Here is an 18,308-nt window from a genome sequence, read left to right on the forward strand (position 1 = left end):
GCTATCTCTTCTATTTTCTTTGTGAATCCCCACAACATCCAAAATAAAGTACGTCTGTACGTAACGGATATTCAATAAATGGTACTGACAAAAGGAACACACATTAAGATGAACACACATTAAGATGAAGATTTCTCTTTCTTGGAGAAAACTGGATTGTTTTAGCCAATATATTTGTAAACATCAACAGCATATTACTTTAAAAAACTATTTTTAACTATAAATGTTGACAAAAAAATACATATCACACAATCATTTAAATACTTCACAGTGAATAAGGCAGTCAATGAGCTTCAGGAATTTTTGTATTACAAAAGCTTACCTCTTCAAAAACAGCAGCTTTATTTACTTTTTCCCTTGCAATGTCACAGATTTTCAAGATACCCAGAGCAAAAGCTTTCATGGCAGGATCTTCTATAAAGTCTGGATTATGAATGTAAAGGCACGTAAATACTGTCTGTGCCAAGGAATGGCCTTCTAACCATGTTATCTATAAAGAAATAAAAGAACACACATGTTTAAGGTGATACACAGAGTCTGAAAAGTCTGATCCAACAGTCAAAGGCCAGAGTGCCACAGGCCCAAATAAATATGATTAATCACAAGATTTAAAAGATGATTAAAAGGAAGGTCAGAAAAGACAAAGTACAGTTAGAATTCACTTTCATTAACTAAAGTCTTTCAAGAATTAAAAACATGATTACCTTAAAGTAATAGATATGGGAAGCATTCTTTTATATAATTGTTGCAAATATTCGGAGATTAATGAAATTACAGGGCCTCCTTACATCACATCCAAAAGCTATCAGTTCTACAAAGCAGTCAATAAAAACCTATGAAATTAAGGAATTCACAACTTTATAGCTAACCCGGTTCTTAGCCACTCATTCAACTCTTCTTTTTCATCCCAACTATTACTAACCCAGTCAAGTGCATCACATCTTACCTAGATTACTACAAGAAACTATGCAACTATTTCCCTGCCTCCCACCTCTACTTCAGTACCCCCACTCAGAGGGATCTTTCTAAAACACAAAAATAATCAGGCAACACTATTTTGAGTGACTACCATGAGGCAAGTGCCATGTGCTAGAAGCTAGAAGAACAGCAGCCAAAACTGAGTAATCATGACATCTAAGTACTATGCTAGGTATTTTCATATATCTTATCTCATTTTTTCCTAACACTTTGAGGAAGGCGGTATTTTTCTCATCTTACATATAAAGAAATAGTCAGAGAGTGTAAATAATTTGTCCAAGTTTATTTAGTTATAACTTACACTAAGTCCAAGAATTCTGCAATAGAGCAAAATAAAAAATGCTACATTACAGAATGAGAAAAGCACATGAAAACTGCTCCAATTAAGATGTGTATTTTGCGTTACTAGTGTGCAGAAGACTTTCCAGACTGAAAACCATCTGCCTATTAAAGTTCAAACTTAGATACAGCCCCGAGTCTCATAGAATTGTTCCTCAACTTTGACAAAAATTCTCCTCCTTGCCTCCTTTTATCCTATTCCACTAGGACAGTAAATGGCTAAAGAGTAATAAAAACATCTCTGAGAGAAACAGACAGCTTTGGAGGAAGAAGAATCAGGATCAGGATTCTGGTTATGCCCCCTACTAGCAAAGTAACCCTAGGCAAATAGATAAAGAGTGGTACCAGATAGCTCGCAGAGCTGATGTAAGACCTAAGTGAGGGACTTCCCTGGTGGCACAGTGGTTAAGAATCCGCCTGCCAATGCAGGGAACACGGGTTCAAGTCCTGGTCCAGGAAGATCCCACATGCTGCGGAGCAACTAAGCCCATGCGTCACAACTACTGAGCCTGCCCTCTAGAGCCCGTGAGCCACAACTACTGAGCCTGCCTTCTAGAGCCTGCGAGCCACAACTACTGAGCACACATGCCACAACTACTGACGCCCACACCCCTAGAGCCCGTGTTCTGCAACAAGAGAAGCCACCACGATGAGAAGACCATGCACTGCAGTGAAGAACAGCCCCCGCTCGCCATAACTAGAGAAAGCCCGCACGCAGTAAAGAAGACCCAATGCAGCCAAAAATAAATAAATAAACTTATTTTTAAAAAAAAAGACCTAAGTGAAAAATACACACAAAAAATACATAACAAAAGTATTTCATACACACGGGCAATCAATGAGTATTTTACTAGATGCACAAATGAAGAAATTTTATATTATTTCTAAGGACAATGATTTAATATCAAGTTTAAAAAAGAAAGGGACAGTCAGAAAGAAGGGGGCAGAAAAAAGGGCTGTACAAATGAGAATTTTCCCACAATTAAACCACATGATCCAGGGAAGACAACCTATTCAGCATATATATATAAAAATCACTAAAAAATTTTCTTCATAGTAGAAAATGGTCAGTTTACTTCAATATACCTTAGATTAGGAAAAAAACGTATCCAAAGCCAATCCAAAATTCTCTTTGGTTTAATTTCATGCTTATTAACGGAACCTCCCAATTTCAGATTTGTTTCCCTGGGTAGCTTGAGAATAAAAAGGGTACTTTGGATAATGCCTATATATTATTATCTTCCTTGGAAAGAAAATATCCTTCCAGAAAATGAGAACCTAAAACCACCCAGATGAAAAGATAAAATGCTGTTTCCTACAGCATAACTTGGCCTACTAATCTTATGTACATCTTACTAGGCCAAGCATTACATATATTTCATATTCAATGTTGTTGTATATACTTTCAAACTGAAATTCAAGTAAGTCACAGTTTTTAAATTAACCAACATGTTATCTTAACTCTTACCAAACAGCAAAAACATGTATCCATTATCCCTATCAATTCAGGCAAGGTGAGGTCTTTAATTTTAATGGTGCCATCCTAAAAAGAAGGAGAAATATGACATATAAATTTTTAAAATATGTATGGCTACTATGTACAGTAAATATTTTAAAATATCAATTCTAAGGAAACTATCTTATCATCTGATAAAACTAAGGTGCCAAATTAACTCTGTATTCTTAAAAATAATGTATCTTAATGGGTCTTCAATATGAAAAATCAAAGCCTCTCGAATTTGAAACAGAATAAAGGCCTTTATAAAAAAAGAGAGTCAGTGCTTCCCTGGTGGCTCAGTGGTTGAGAGTCTGCCTGCTGATGCAGGGGACACGGGTTCGTGCCCCGGTCCGGGAAGATCCCACATGCCGCGGAGCAGCTGGGCCTGTGAGCCATGGCCGCTGGGCCTGCGCGTCTGGAGCCTGTGCTCCTCGACGGGAGAGGCCACAACAGTGAGAGGCCCCAACAGTGAGAGGCCCACGTACCACCAGAAATAAATAAATAAATAAATAGAGTCAAACCAACAAGCATTTTAAAAGCACAGTTCAAATTAGTTTTAAACATTAATAAGTATGAAGCATTTTAATAAACTGAAACTACTCACAAAGAAAATAAAACTACTTACAAAGAAAAAAAATGTTTTAAACATTTCCCTTAAACTAATTAACTATACTACTCATAATTTTTTTTAACACTATCCACTTACTTAGCAAATCTTTCTTCACAAAATATGCAAAAATTAAACTCTGAGGCAACTATGAATGAACTTCTAAATCAATTCTCATTGAGTTAAACAGCTAGTTCACTACCACAAGCATTTTACTTAATATATTAATACATAAAATTTAATCCCTAAGCCAATTACCCAGGTATGTGAATACATACTCAAATGCTTTCAAAAATTAACTTAAAAAGTGCGCACAGACACAAATTTAGAGCAAGCTTTTAATGGAGACATTAAACAATAAAAATTTCAATGGAAAGAGAAAGATAACCAACGCTTGTTTACATACCTGAGAGACATTTAAGAAAATTACACTTTAACATACTAAGTTTAATTTCCATTATTAATCAAAATGTTTTAACATATGAATAACAAACAATAAAAGAAAACACAAACGGCACAATGGTGACTACCTTGATAGATTGTTCAAAATTGAGAACTTTTCGATTAACTTGGTTTCCAATCATGCCAGCATCCATCTTGGGATCCATCATTTCAATGGCAGACATAGCTTCAAAAAGACCAAATCTGCAAATAAAAAAATTGACTCTACAAATTGTTTATGAACTAATAAGCTTACTTAGATTCCTACAATGGTACAAAAATTATTACAGTACTTTAAATAACTACCCTATTTTATGTATTTGGTCTTTCCAACTTGCTATCACTTCTACTTCAATTAGATAATCTTCCTTTAACATAAAAATTCTTCCATGTACTTGTCACTCAAATTATTTTACATGTACTATGAGGCAAGAAAAGAATTAAAACCAAAGTTGTTTTAGTTCTTCCTTCAAAAAGTTAGAAGTTTTTGAAAAAAAAGAGATCAACTGATCTACAATGGATTTCATTTTGCCTTCTTTAAATAATTTTCTCTAACTATTTAACACTTAGAAAGTTATGTTTGGAATAATCATTATCAAATGTAACTTTTAGATTTTTTTCATTTTCTTTACATCTTGAAAGTCTAAAAACCTGCCATGTTACCATCTATAATGCCCAAAGTTTTGGCAATTACATAAGAAAAAAATAAAATCCAGAAATTTTGATGGTCTGGTGTTTGTGGCTTATTAGCCACAGAAGCAGATAGTTGTGATGTAGTGTGGACTGATTAGTTAGTATATCTTTGAGATATGAGAAAAGAAAAGCCTAAAGAAAGTGATTGTCCATCAAGCTACTGACTTCCTATTTTGCTTAGTCTAAGCCATTAGATTACCAGGAAAATAAAGGCACCTACCTTGTTACATTAAATCATTTCTCTCAGAAAAGCAGCAGCAGTAAGACATCAAGAAAAATAAACAAATCGGACCTAATCAAACTTAGAAGCTTTTGCACAGCAAAATAAACCATAAACAAAATGAAAAGACAACTTACAGAATGGGAGAAAATATTTGTAAATGATGCAACCAACAAGGGCTTAATTTCCAAAATACATAAACAGCTCATACAACTCAACAACAACAAAAAACAACCCAATTGAAAAATGGGCAGAAGACCTACACAGATGTTTCTCCAAAGAAGAAATACAAAGGGCCAGCAGGCACATGAAAAGATGCTCAACATCTCTAATTATTAAAGAAATGCAAATCAAAACCACAATGAGGTACCACCTCACACTGCTCAGAATGCCCATCATTAAAAACTCTACAAATAACAAATGCCAGAGACAATGTGGAGAGAACAGAACCCTCCTGCACTGTTGGTGGGAATGTAAGTTGGTACAGCCACTATGGAAAAGAGTATGGAGGTTCCTGAGAAAACTAAAAATAGAATTACCACATGATCCAGCAATCCCACTCCTGGGCATATACAGACAAAACTTTAATTCAAAAAGATACACGTACCCCTATGTTCACAGCAGCACTATTACACAACAGCCAAGACATGGAAACAGCCTAAAAGTCCACTGACAGATGAATGGGTAAAGAAGGTGTGGTACATAAATGAAATGGAATACTACTCATCCATAAAAAAAGAATGAAATAATGCCATTTGCAGCAAGATGGATGGACCTAGACATTACCATACTAAGTGAAGTCAGACAGAAAAAGACAAAAACCGTATGATATCACTTATATGTGGAATCTAAAATATGACACAAATGAACCTATCTACGAAACAGAAACAGACTCATGGACATAGAGAACACACTTGTGGTTGTCAAGGGGGAGGGGGTTGGGGGAAGGATGCAGTGGGAGGTTGGGGTTAGCAGATGTAAACTATTATATAGAGAATAGATAAACAACAAGGTCCTACTGTATAGCACAGAGAACTATATTCGATGTCCTATGATGAACCATAATGGAAAAGGATACATAAAAAATATATATATACATACGTATAACAATCATTTTGCTGTACAGCAGAAATTAACATGACATTGTAAATCAACTATAATTCAATTAAAAAAAAAAAGAAGAGCTTTAAGGAGACACGCCCTGAAATCCATCAAACCTCTTAATGCTTCAATTTAAGATACTCTGACAATATGAGCATACTGAAGAAAACTCTCATCTATAAATCTGATGCAATGTTGTGAATCAAAACCCAAATGGTATTTTTCAATGAGCTTGTCAAGTCGAAAGAGAAAATATGCAAAAATGGAAAAGAACCTTTTCAATAAAACAGGGATTCACCAAATATCAAAGATACTATAAACCTGTAATAATTAAAAGCATTCTAGCATACACAGATGAAGAAAAAACAATCCAAAGCCATGTTTTTGTAGGAAGTACATAAGATAAAGGTGGAATTTCAAATTAGTGGAAAAACAGTGTATTAGTCAATAAATACTATTAAGACAAATGGCTAACCATCCTGAAAAAGTGAAATCTTTGATTTATGCAATTTAATAAAACAAACCCCAGGCAGATCTAAGTTCTAAACCTAAAATAAGCAAACGAACAAAAACTCTTTTAATAATTTACAAAGCCACAAAGAAAAAAGTTGGTAACTCCAACTGTGTAAAATATTAAAAATTTATATGTAGCAATAAACCAGTCAGTTAAAACACTGACAATTATCTAGGGGAAATATTTTTAATATAGGTAATTTTGAAAAAGTGAATATCCATAATATATAACTAACTCATACAAATAGGAAAAGGCAAATAATCCAAAGAAAAGTAGGCAAAGGACATGAATGGATAATTAACAGAAGAGAAAATATAAACTATTAATAAAAAAGTAAAAAGCTATCCAAATTCTAATGTAATCAAGTAATGCAAAACAAAATGATGCTGGTTTTTGGCAGGGGTGGGGGGGAGTAAGGAAACTTTTTTTTGTTTTGTTTTTGTTTTTCTTGTTTTTTGCGGTACGCGGGCCTCTCACTGTTGTGACCTCTCCCGTTGCGGAGCAACACGCTCCGGACGCGCAGGTTCAGAGGCCATGGCTCACGGGCACAGCCGCTCCGCGGCATGTGTATCTTCCCGGACCGTGGCACGAACCCGTGTCCCCTGCATCGGCAGGCGGACTCTCAACCACTGCGCCACCAGGGAAGCCCTTTTTTTTTAATTTGTACCCTCATATGCTGTTGGTGTTAGTGTAAACTGATAAAGACTTTTGTGAGGGAAAAAATTTGGCTGAATACATTAAAATCCAGTCATTTGATTTCTAGGCTTCTAAAATTCATTTGCACATGTATATGTATAAAGAGGCTTATATAAATTAAATGTTTTGAATTTTCCCACGTTACCAAAATATGTTGCCATCTGAATGTCCATCAATAGGGATACCATAGAACAAATTATGGTACAGTCATTTTATAAAATAAAAAGCAGCAGTTAAAATGAACAAGGTGCAGTTAACATGGAAAGATCTCCAAGATATACTGAAAGTGGGGGGTGGGGAATTTGCAGAATACACACAGTCGACCCTCGCTATCCACAGGGGGTTAGCTCCAGGAGCCTCCACAGATGCTCAAGTCCCTTACATAAAGAATGGCAAAGCTGAATACTGTACTATATATCCCCACTTACAGTTAACTAGTTTTACAGATTTCATTCACGTATATAAGAATATACATCTTTATAGGTCCAGGACATGTAACAATCTGATGACTTATAACAATGACTATCTCCAAGCAAAGAACAGAGATTGTATTGGAGAGATGGTGTCATGAGAAGTTCTGCTTCATCTCTAATGTTTAAATTTGTTAAAAACAAAGTATCCGTTTATTACTTATATGAAAACAACTAAAGAAAAGTTGTTAATGGCACAATTAAAACCCTAGATCAATAAAGTCTACCATATGACCCAGCAATCCCACTACTCGGCATATACCCTGAGAAAACCATTCAAAAGGACACATGTACCCCAATGTTCACTGCAGCACTATTTACAATAGCCAGGACGTGGAAACAACCTAAATGTCCAACAACAGATGAATGGATAAAGAAGATGTGGTACATATATACAATGGAATATTACCCAGTCATAAAAAGGAACGAAATTGGGTCATTTGTAGAGATGTGGATGGACCTAGAGTCTGTCATACAGAGTGAAGTAAGGCAGAAAGAGACAAACAAATACCGTATATTAATGCATATATGTGGAATCTAGAAAAATGGTACAGGTGAACCTATTTGCAAGGCAGGAACGGAGACACAGATGTACAGAACGGACACGTGGACACAGGTGGCAGGGAAGAGAAGGGTGGGACAAATTGGGAGATTAGGATTGACATATATACACTACCATGCATAAAATAGCTAGCAGGAACATGCTATAAAGCACAGGAAGCTCAGCTCGGTTCTCTGTGATGACCTAGAAAGGTGGGGTGGGGGGTGGGAGGGAGGCTCAAGAGGGAGGGGATATAAGTATACATATAGCTGATTCATTGTACTTCATTGTACAGCAGAAACTAACACAACAATGTAAAGCAGTTATACTCCAATAAAAAAATTTTTTAAAAAATAAGGTATTTGCTTCACTAGTAAAATTGCTATAGAAACCAGAGTAGCAGTAAGTTAGCTATTCCACACATTCAACAAATACTGAGTGCCTGCTTATGTGCTAGGCACTGTTCTAGGCACTTGAGATACATGAGTGAGCAAAACAAATCTGCCTGTCTCATGGGGCTTACGTTCTAGTGGAAGGAAACAAACAATAAAGATAAGGAAATGACATAGAAGGCTAGAACACCGTACATGCTAGGGGGAAAAAAAATGACAGTTAAAGAAGATATGGATTAAAAGGATACAAATTTAATAGATGGCCAGTGTAGGCTGCTGGCAATCATGATCCCTGGGCTCAGTGTCTAAAACCTTGGGGAAATGAAGAGGGCTATGTCCCTCTAGCGGCCCTCTCTCAAATGTTATTCCATAGTCAGGAGCCACATTCTTTCCTGCATTAGCTTATGGTTTGATTTCATTATATCCTTCCTATCATTGCCTGTGACATCAAAATGATGACCTACAGTGGTTCTCAAAGTGTGGTCCCTAGATCAGCAGCATCAATCTCACCTGAGAACTTGAGAAATTCAACTTCTGTGACCCCACACTAGACCTACTAAATAAGGAACTCTGGGGGTGGGTTCCAGAAATCTGTGTTTTAAAACCCTTCTGATGATTCTGATGTCACTAAAGTCTGAGAAGAACTAAATTTAAAGTTTCTACTTCCCCTAACAAACGTCCAATCTTGTCTACTTACTAATTTAAAATTTCATACTCCCAACCTTGAAAATTAAGTCTGGCCACAGCAGTATAGGAACTGAGGCTATCTATGGGAATATAAATATAATCAAGAATTTCCTTTCATTTACCTTTCTAGGGATTCTCAATCTACTTTCATCTAGGCATTTAATCACCTACCTCTGGTCATCAACCAGCATATCACATACAACATGCAACCAATACCTTTTCTCAAGAAATTCCACATCCTGTATACCTACCCTCAAGAAATGACCATAAGTCACAGTTTCACTAGGTACAACCACTTCCTATCACGACTAAGGTCAGCTGCCCCAAAACAGCTGACCAAGGTTAAAAATATATAATTAGTGTTATTCTTACAGCTTTGAAATGTAAAATTACTCAGACTTCAAGGAATACTATTGCACAGGAGACAAAATAGATGGAAATATTACACTACACTATTTCAAAGGACACAAATACTTACAGCTTATCATGAAGCAGTTCTCCCAACTTTAATTCTAAAAGAAACAAAGAGAAAAATCTTTTGAATAATACCATATTTATATTTAACTGTTAATTCTAAAAAAAAAAATGAAACAAAATATTAGCACCTGAAAAATGTGCTTGCAGTCCTTTAAACTTCATTTTCTAAGAAATGGTCATATTATTTTTACTCAATTACTAATGTAATGTCTTCTACACAGTGAATATTTAAACACTAACTATAAATTGAACTTCTGAGGATTAACAAGTGACCCGTCACAGGCAACAATAATACAACCAGAATTATCAGGCCCATTTTTAAAAAACCACTAATACATTTCTCCCTAAGTAAACTTTTTCACAGAACTGTATGCTATTTCTCAAGTTGTTTTTTTTTTTTTTGTGGTATGCGGGCCTCTCACTGTTGTGGCCTCTCCCGTTGCGGAGCACAGGCTCCGGATGCGCAGGATCAGCGGCCATGGTTCACAGGCCCAGCCTCTGCGCGGCATGTGGGATCTTCCCGGACCGGGGTACGAACCCGTGTCCTCTGCATCAGCAGGCGGACTCTCAACCACTGCGCCACCAGGGAAGCCCTCTCAAGTTGTTTTTAAACTACTTGGCATCATAATCTAATCTCCTTTTGTCCCAGGAACAGTGTTGAAACTATTTTTTTATTACATTTTATTTAAATAATGTAGAAAACACTTGCATAAACAGCTGATCAAAAGAGTGTTAATCCTCCATAAAGCAGCAGTTCTCAATCTTGGCTGCATATCAGTATCAACTGGGGAGCTTTTGAAAACCCCAATGTCCAATCAGCACCCCAAACCAATCAAATTCTAGGAGTGGGACCCATAGAGTGGTTTTAAAGTACTCCAGATGATTTCAATGTGCAAGTAAAGTAGCTTAAATGTTGATGGTCAACTCCTGTGGAAGACATAAAGAAGCAGTTCTCAGAATATTACTAATCTCCCTAGCTAATAAGTTAAATGACATTCATTTTTTAAAGTTCCACGTACCAAAACAGATAAATCAATGAGAAGCATTTATCAAAATACTGTAATGAAGCATAATAGAACATACAGTGGTTCTCAAAGATGGTTTGAGAACCCAGGAGCCTGTGATGTTAAAGTCATTTTGTTATAATACTAAATTACTAAAATAATACTAATACATTTTGTAAATAATACTAAACTTTTTTTCATTGTGTTGACATTTACAATGATGATGCAAAAGCAATGGTGTAAAGAGGAAAAGGGCAAAACTCTATCTTCAGCACAAATCAAGACAGTGGCCCCAAGCTAAACAGTGTATTCTTCACTTCCATGCACTTTCACTTAAGAAGTCCTTGATGGAACAGTAAAAATTATTAATCTCAGGGCCAGGACCAGAGTGCAAGTAAGGCATGTAGGTTGCAAAATTTAAGAAGGCACTTTCAAGTAGTGCCTTCTTAAATTCTGTACCCTAATTGCCTCACTCACTTCATCCTAGGGCTGGTCCTGATATACCTAATTAAATTTCAATCTTTGAATACACCTTTTTAATATTCTATTTGACAAATGGGAAGTATACATAAACACTTCCTCTTCTTACCAAAGTAAGAGACTGTCTCAAGGAAAAGCTCTTGCACAACTATCATGAAACACCACTTTTACTTGAAAGAACAGTGACAAATTATAGTTATTCAGACTTGACAATATGGCATTTGCTTGAAAATAAATGAGTTTGTCGCTTTAGGAAAATAACTGACAAGGTTTATTGCCAGTGATAAAATTTGAGCTTTCAAGGAAAAATCGGAATTTTGGAAAGCATATATCTGCCACTGTGAACTTGACAGTGTCCCAATACTTAAAAAGGCTTTCCTGAGGATACTGTGGTGATATTAACAAATGTGCTTTTTAATACTGAATAATGAAGTGTGTCAACACTTGGAAAATGTGCTTAACTCACTAAACCAATATTTTGCAAATAGCAATGCATGTTACAAAATTAGGCATGGATAAAAGATCCCTTCAATGTTCTAGACAGACCAATATACTTTATGTAACACAGCATGAAAGGTCCACTGATATGCTTTCAGATTCCACACTGCAATCTTAATCTTTAAGAAATTACCACCTGCCAAGTTTTGGTATAGTAGCAAAGAATATCCACAATTACCTGAAAAGGTTCCACCATCTTTTAACTACATATTTGGTGAGGCCTGATATACTTCCTATACTTCTACCAAAACGACATGTGGCAACAGACTGAACACAGAAGCAGATAGGGAATTCAGGTGTCCTCTATTATGCCGATATCAAAGAGATTTTCAAAAGTATAAAACAATGCCACTCTTCAAAGTTGTTCTTTGTTTTGGAAAATACATTTTTCATTTTAAAAATGTTATGTTGACATGCAATGGGTTTATTACCATTTTCAAATGAACAAGTATTTTTAAAATGTGTTTTAAATTCTAATACCGTAAATATCAATATACATATAATACACATAAACAATACTTTTTAAAAGCATAAGAGGGTATTTTTAAGAGTATAATGGGGTTCTGATACCAAAAAGTTGAGAACTGCTGTAATAATTTACCACATACTTAGGGTAGATTTGGGTACCAAATAGCTTCACTGAACACTCCACAGACCTAGAAGCAAGTCGATCACTCTGGGCCCTGATTTTATCATCTGTAAAATGAAGGCCTGTACTAGATGGTTCTGTTAAAGTTCCTTAGGACATCCTCCCTTTTGCCTTGGAAATGAACAATGAACTATAACTTGTAGCTGGAGTTTGGGTTTGCAGCAGCGCTAAGCACTTGAAGCATACGATCATTCCCCTGAAGAAAAGTAATCTAACGGGATGAGAAAAACATGTAACTATTTGACAACGCAAATACATTTTACCCTCTTATAAATGAGAAGATCATTTGAGAACTGGTGTTACAGATCTTTGAATATATTTCTACACATAACATTGTAAATCATGGTTAAGTTCACTGCTAGGGTCGCTATGAAGACCCTACTGAATCTATGATATAGCTGGAATCCAGTACCGTTGTACAGTGATAAACAGATGAATTAAAGTTTACCCCTGGGTAAAGGTGGCCAACTGAACACATGCAACAACCTTTAACTCCCTCCTGAAATCTCATTTAAACAATTAAAGGAAAAAAAAAATTTTTTTTTTTTTAAAGAAAGCTATGAACCTAAAGGAAGAGGAAAAATTGGTGCAGAAATAATACAACAAAATTAGGGAAACTTGGAAACAGAAAGACAAGTCGTTTCCTAGCAAACCCAAGAAAAATAAAACCAGCAGTGGAGAAAGCCAAAACCAACCCGATTTACCACTTACCTCTGAAAGTGAGGATATAAAGATGGGCTAAAATATAGAGTACTGAGCCATCAGACAGCCCAGAGCCCTGCCCTAATTTACAAAACAAGATAACTACCCCTCCCTCACCCTGGATAATACTGAAGGCTTTCTTTGAAAAGGGCAAAACAAAAAATCTCCAGGGACAGAAGGTTATTTGAAGGGTAGGATTCAGTACTGGAAAGAGGGGGCATTAAGTGAATATGTAAAAATTCCAGACCTCTTCCCCCACTTAACTGTTAAATCACAGGCAAACAGTCAAATCTTCAACCTCAAGCAGGAGATTAGATAAATTTTTCTCTACAGAATATAATCTTTCCAAGAGGAAGGAGCTAAATAACTGACACCAGAGGTTCTCCAACACAAAAGCCAAGTCAGATCACCTGATACTGGCGTTCATAGCAGAGGAGTCCTGCTCAAAAATTCGGAGCTTCCAGCTGGCTTTTAGCCAGCCTCCCCCCACCTTCAACAGGCAACAAAGGATTCTTAGATATCTGAAGTAATCCCCTAACACGAAAGATAGAAACCAAAGAAAACAAACTAAAAAAGGCAAGTTGGAGGAAAGACACTAAGTTGGGAAACAAAATTTCAAAACAACTATTATTAATCTTAGAAAAAATAGTGCAACCCTGAAACAAAAACACTCTACTTTTATTAAAAAAAGAAACATTCAGAGGGAAAAAATCTTAGAAATTAAAAACATTACAGCAGGGGCTTCCCTGGTGGCGCAGTGGTTGAGAGTCCACCTGCCGATGCAGGGGACACGGGTTCGTGCCCCGGTCTGGGAGGATCCCACATTCCGCGGAGCGGCTGGGCCCGTGAGCCATGGCCACTGAGCCTGCGCGTCCGGAGCCTCTGCTCCGCAACGGGAGAGGCCACAACAGTAAGAGGCCCGCATACCGCAAAAAAAAAAACCAAAACACATTACAGCAGAAAAGAAAAATTAAACTGAGAATCTTAGTCCACTCAGGCAGCTATAACTAAAATACCATAAATTGGGTGGCCTATGAATAACAAACATTTTTTTTTTTTTTTTTTTGCGGTATGTGGGCCTCCCACGGCCGTGGCCTCTCCCGTTTTGCGTTATCGACAGGATTTCTGCACTCACAGCGCTTATATTTCAGTGGGTGAGGCTAACAATAAAAGATAATTGAAAATGATGGTTTCTCACAGTAGATAAGTACTATGAAGAAAATAAAGCAGGGTGATTCAACTGAGGTGGAGCTGGATAGAAGAGAATGAGGGGATAAATCTGTTTAGATTGGCTGTTGAGACCTCACTGGGACGGTAACATTTTTTTTTAATATTTATTTATTTATTTGGCTGTATCGGGTCTTAGTTGCGGCATGCGGGATCTAGTTCCCTCACTAGGGATGGAACCTGGGCCCCCTGCATTGGGAGCACGGAGTCTTAACCGCTGGACCACCAGAGAAGTCCCTGGAACAGTAACATTTAAGTGGTCAGGAAGGAGCCAGCTATGTAAAGACCTGGGGACACGACCTTAGTGTGTTTAATGAGATAAGGATCTCATGACCGAACATAATGAGTCTAGTGAAGCAGTGGTACAAAAAAAGTCTGAGGCAGACACTAGATCACATAGGCCAAAGGGAAGAAGTTTGAATTTTATTCTACATGTGACAGGAAGCCACTGGAGGATCTTAAGCAGGGAATGACATGATCTGATTATTTTCAAACCTCAAATATACAATAATACTCCCGTCTTTAGGGCGACAGAATTCATATTTCCACAGTTTGAAATTACTGCTATGTGCTCTCTAACCTGTTATTTAAAAGTTAGAAAATTTTAACCCAAGAAACTGCCTGAACATCTGTATTTAATGCTATAACCTACATAAACTGGCTTTAAATGAAAGTTAAAATCAGAAGAGAATGAATAAGTGTGGTTAACAAACTCGATAAACCACACATGTTGATTTTTTCCATTTATTGAGATAGTTTAGAAATCACAATCCACATTTTTATTGCACCCTTTCCCAAATTTTGAACTTCTAATTCAAAAATTCAAACTCACCTCGACAAGCTTCTTCAAAATCTTGAGTTATGTCCACCCAGTTTGTATTGCTTTTTTCCATCTTTTCTGGTATACTGAGCTCCCATCCTGAATCATCATCGTCTACAGAAGCTTTCATAACCATTATTCCTATAAAATTAATATTGGTGTAAAAGAGAGAATGTAGCTTTCAGGGCAAGAGTATTTGCAAACCATGTACGTTTAAGTATTGGATGAAAGTCTTACTAAACTCTTTAAGCAGAGCTCTTCTGAGTTTGAGGACCGCACTGTAAAAACCTACCTTACTGCAATTAAATCCCACGTCAATTAACACTGCTGCTGCTCTGCCTATTTAGGAAGAAAAAATCACAAACCATCCCACAGCTGGCCCAAAGAGAACCAACTCCAGAGCTTCCTACTTTCAACACTGGCCACAAATAACCAAGGCACTCTTCAAGGTCCCCTCTCGAAGCCCAAGACCCCAGCAACTACACAAGTCAAGGTGGTCCTTCACCTGCCCGGAGCTCGCCGGGAAAACCTCTCCCGTCCCGGCCGGACCCCTACACAGCCTGTCCGGGCGGCATAGCGTGAGGGAGCGCACCGCCGGGCCCCAGTCGCCGGGCCCAGGGCGGGGGCGCACCTGAGGAGGGGACCGCCCCACCCGGGTCTGCCCGGCCCGGCCCCAGCCCCACGGGCACGGAGGCAAGGACAGGCTGTCGTCGCGCGGGAGAACTGGCACGCCCGGTGCCAGGTCGTCGCCCCGATAACACCGAGTAAGGCTAGGGCCCCGGCGGGCAGTGGGCACGGGGAAGCCCGCAGCTCCTACCTGAAGCGCGGCGGGAGGGCAGGGGCCGCAGGGTGACCTGGCGTCCCCAGGGTCCGCCACGCGCGCGGGGTGCTGCGGCTCTCTGACACGGGAGGGAAGAAGTCTCAATGGCTCCGAACAGCGGTCCCTATCTACTTCTCCCGTGGCCACCCGCGCTACCACGCACCGCCCAGCTCGCGGAAATAACGACGCCGCCTGGGCCGCCGCAGCCAACCCCTCCCCTCTCAGCCCAGCCCGACCGGCCGCGTGCGCGCATGCGTACGCCCGGTGCGCGCGACCCCGCCTCCTCTCCCTCACGCCTTGGGACTTCGCGCTCCCCGGCCACACCCCCTTCCTCGCTACCGACAGCCTTAGGCCGGGGCGGCTATCTTCTCTTCTCGCGGGATTAGAGCCAATCGCGAGACCGGAAGCTACCTTCCTTCTCCAGCCTGCGGCCTTGTCCTGGGTAGTGGGTGAGTGCCGGTAAGGGGCGGAGCCTGAGGGCCCAGAGCCCGTCCCGCTTCGCGTCGCGCGGTTCTCTGGGAAATTCTTAGAAAGGTGCCGGGGAGGCGCGAGGAAGCGATGGAAGTACGCGCAGGGGTTAGTTGTTGGGGCCTTGCATGAAGAGCCCAGTTACGAGAGCTCCATCGAGCTGGTGCTGCCTGACACAGGTTTTATGTTTCCTAGAGAGCCTGGGGATTTCATGAGGAAAAATTGAAACAAAATATAAGCAGAATCAAGCCAGTTATTTTCTTTTAGATCCTTTACATGGTTTAGATTTTTCCTGAAATTAATGATCAGTTTTAAAGTGGGGTTACATAAGTAGACTAGTATGGGTAGGAAACGAAACGCATGCTTATCACTACATAGCCATTAAGATAGCCTGAATTTAAAAGGCGGTATCAAATGTTGACAACATGGAGCAGCTGGACATCTCATATGTTCCTGATGGGAATCCAAAATGGTCCAACCACTTTGGTAAACAGTTTGTCTTTTACTATAAAATTAATCATGCATTTACATGATCCAGCAATCACACTCCTAGGTATTTACTTAGGAATGAAAATGTGCACACACAAAAGCTTTTTTTTTTCTCTTGGTGAAGCCACATTAATTTCTTTTTTAAGTGAATTTGACTTTCAGTGCAGTTCCAATTCATGCTTTTAGACATACATGATCTCCAAAATGTTAAAGTAATTTCAGTCAATTGAGCCTTCAGTGGCAAAGCTTATAAATTATATTTATTAGTATGGTCAAGATAAGAAAGGAGTTTGGGCTTTGATTATAAAATGCAGGTCTTTCTCTGATTCTCTTGGCTAAACTTTTCTTTTTTCCATTCTTTGCTGTCTTCCATCTTTCTGGCTCGAATTTCCCTCATTAAATCAAAAAATACCTTGTCAACATTAGCTCGTGTTTTAGCAGATGTTTCCACATAGTTAACTTTCCACTGATCGGCTCTGGATTTTGCCTCTTTATAGCTTTATTTTTAATGATCAAAAACTGGAAACAACCATAATCTTCATCATCTGGTGGCATATCCATACAATGATACGTAATTATTCATATAATGAATAGTAATTTTCGGCAAACAGGGATGACTTCTTGACATGCAAAAATATGAATCTCATAAAACATTATTCTGAGCAAAGGAAATCAGAGTATGAGCAAAAGATTATGATTCCATTTATATGAAATTCTAAAAAAGACTAATCTCTCATGACAAAACAGAACAGTGACTGCCAGGAGACGAGGTGGGTGTCAAGGAAGGATTAATTGGAATAGGGCTAGGTGATTTGAGGGGAGGGAGACGTTCTGTATCTTGATTATGGTGGTGGTTATATGGCCGAATTCATTTGTAAAAGTTCATTGAAGTACACACAACGTGTGCATTTTACTGTGTGCAAATCAAACCTCAGTAAAGTTGATTTTAAAAACAGAAAAATATACATCTTCATGTCTCATATAGAATAATGTTTCCTAAGGGCAGGAGCTTTGACTATTTTGATCAAAGTTGTATCCCTACCATAAAAAGCAGTGGTTGGCCTATAGTAGGTACTCACTAAATACACTGAAGATAAGAATATAGAAAAGAATGACAGTAAAACAGAAATTTATATTGTTTCTCCAAAAGCATTTGATGATCTTTTCAGAGGCCATAAGAAATCTAGAAAAGGATGAACTGACTGCATCTGAGTTATTCAGTATTATGTGTAGATTGTGACAAAAACCAATACAGCACACAAAAAAACAAAGCAAAACACCAAATTTTTGAAATAAGACTGCATCCAAAATAACTGAAAAATAAAAGTTAGAAAGAAAAGAAAAATCACCAGAACAGAGTAGCCAAGTGAAACAGGATTTTCTTAATTTCTTTACTAAAACCGTAATTTATTTGAAATTCAAATTTATTTTCACAACTTCTAATTATCTCTCTGCTTTAGAAACCATTTTCCCTGAGAAGGGAAAGATACAGTAATC

The 18,308-nt window shown here is 38.2% G+C and overlaps 1 protein-coding gene across 3 annotated transcripts in view; it reads right to left on the reverse strand.

Moving 5' to 3' along the window:
• The window catches only part of NAA35 (N-alpha-acetyltransferase 35, NatC auxiliary subunit), an 86,858-nt gene extending 70,853 nt beyond the window's left edge, over positions 1 to 16,005 (reverse strand). For 2 of the 3 annotated variants that reach the window (XM_073806000.1, XM_019940388.3), the window contains exons 1-6: positions 15,852 to 16,005; positions 15,047 to 15,175; positions 9,656 to 9,689; positions 3,953 to 4,067; positions 2,786 to 2,860; positions 323 to 490 (exon numbers count right to left, since the gene is read on the reverse strand). In XM_073806000.1, the coding sequence (XP_073662101.1) occupies positions 323 to 490; positions 2,786 to 2,860; positions 3,953 to 4,067; positions 9,656 to 9,689; positions 15,047 to 15,170 (516 nt within the window). In that variant the 5' untranslated portion in view covers positions 15,171 to 15,175; positions 15,852 to 16,005. Of the gene's footprint in view, positions 1 to 322; positions 491 to 2,785; positions 2,861 to 3,952; positions 4,068 to 9,655; positions 9,690 to 10,363; positions 10,582 to 15,046; positions 15,178 to 15,851 lie in introns of those variants that run through there. The other variant, XM_019940391.2, reaches the window with a different exon arrangement.
• Between the last annotated feature and the right edge of the window lie 2,303 nt (positions 16,006 to 18,308).

This window comes from Tursiops truncatus, chromosome 6 (assembly GCF_011762595.2).
Source record: "Tursiops truncatus isolate mTurTru1 chromosome 6, mTurTru1.mat.Y, whole genome shotgun sequence".
Taxonomy (NCBI): Eukaryota; Metazoa; Chordata; class Mammalia; order Artiodactyla; family Delphinidae; genus Tursiops; species Tursiops truncatus.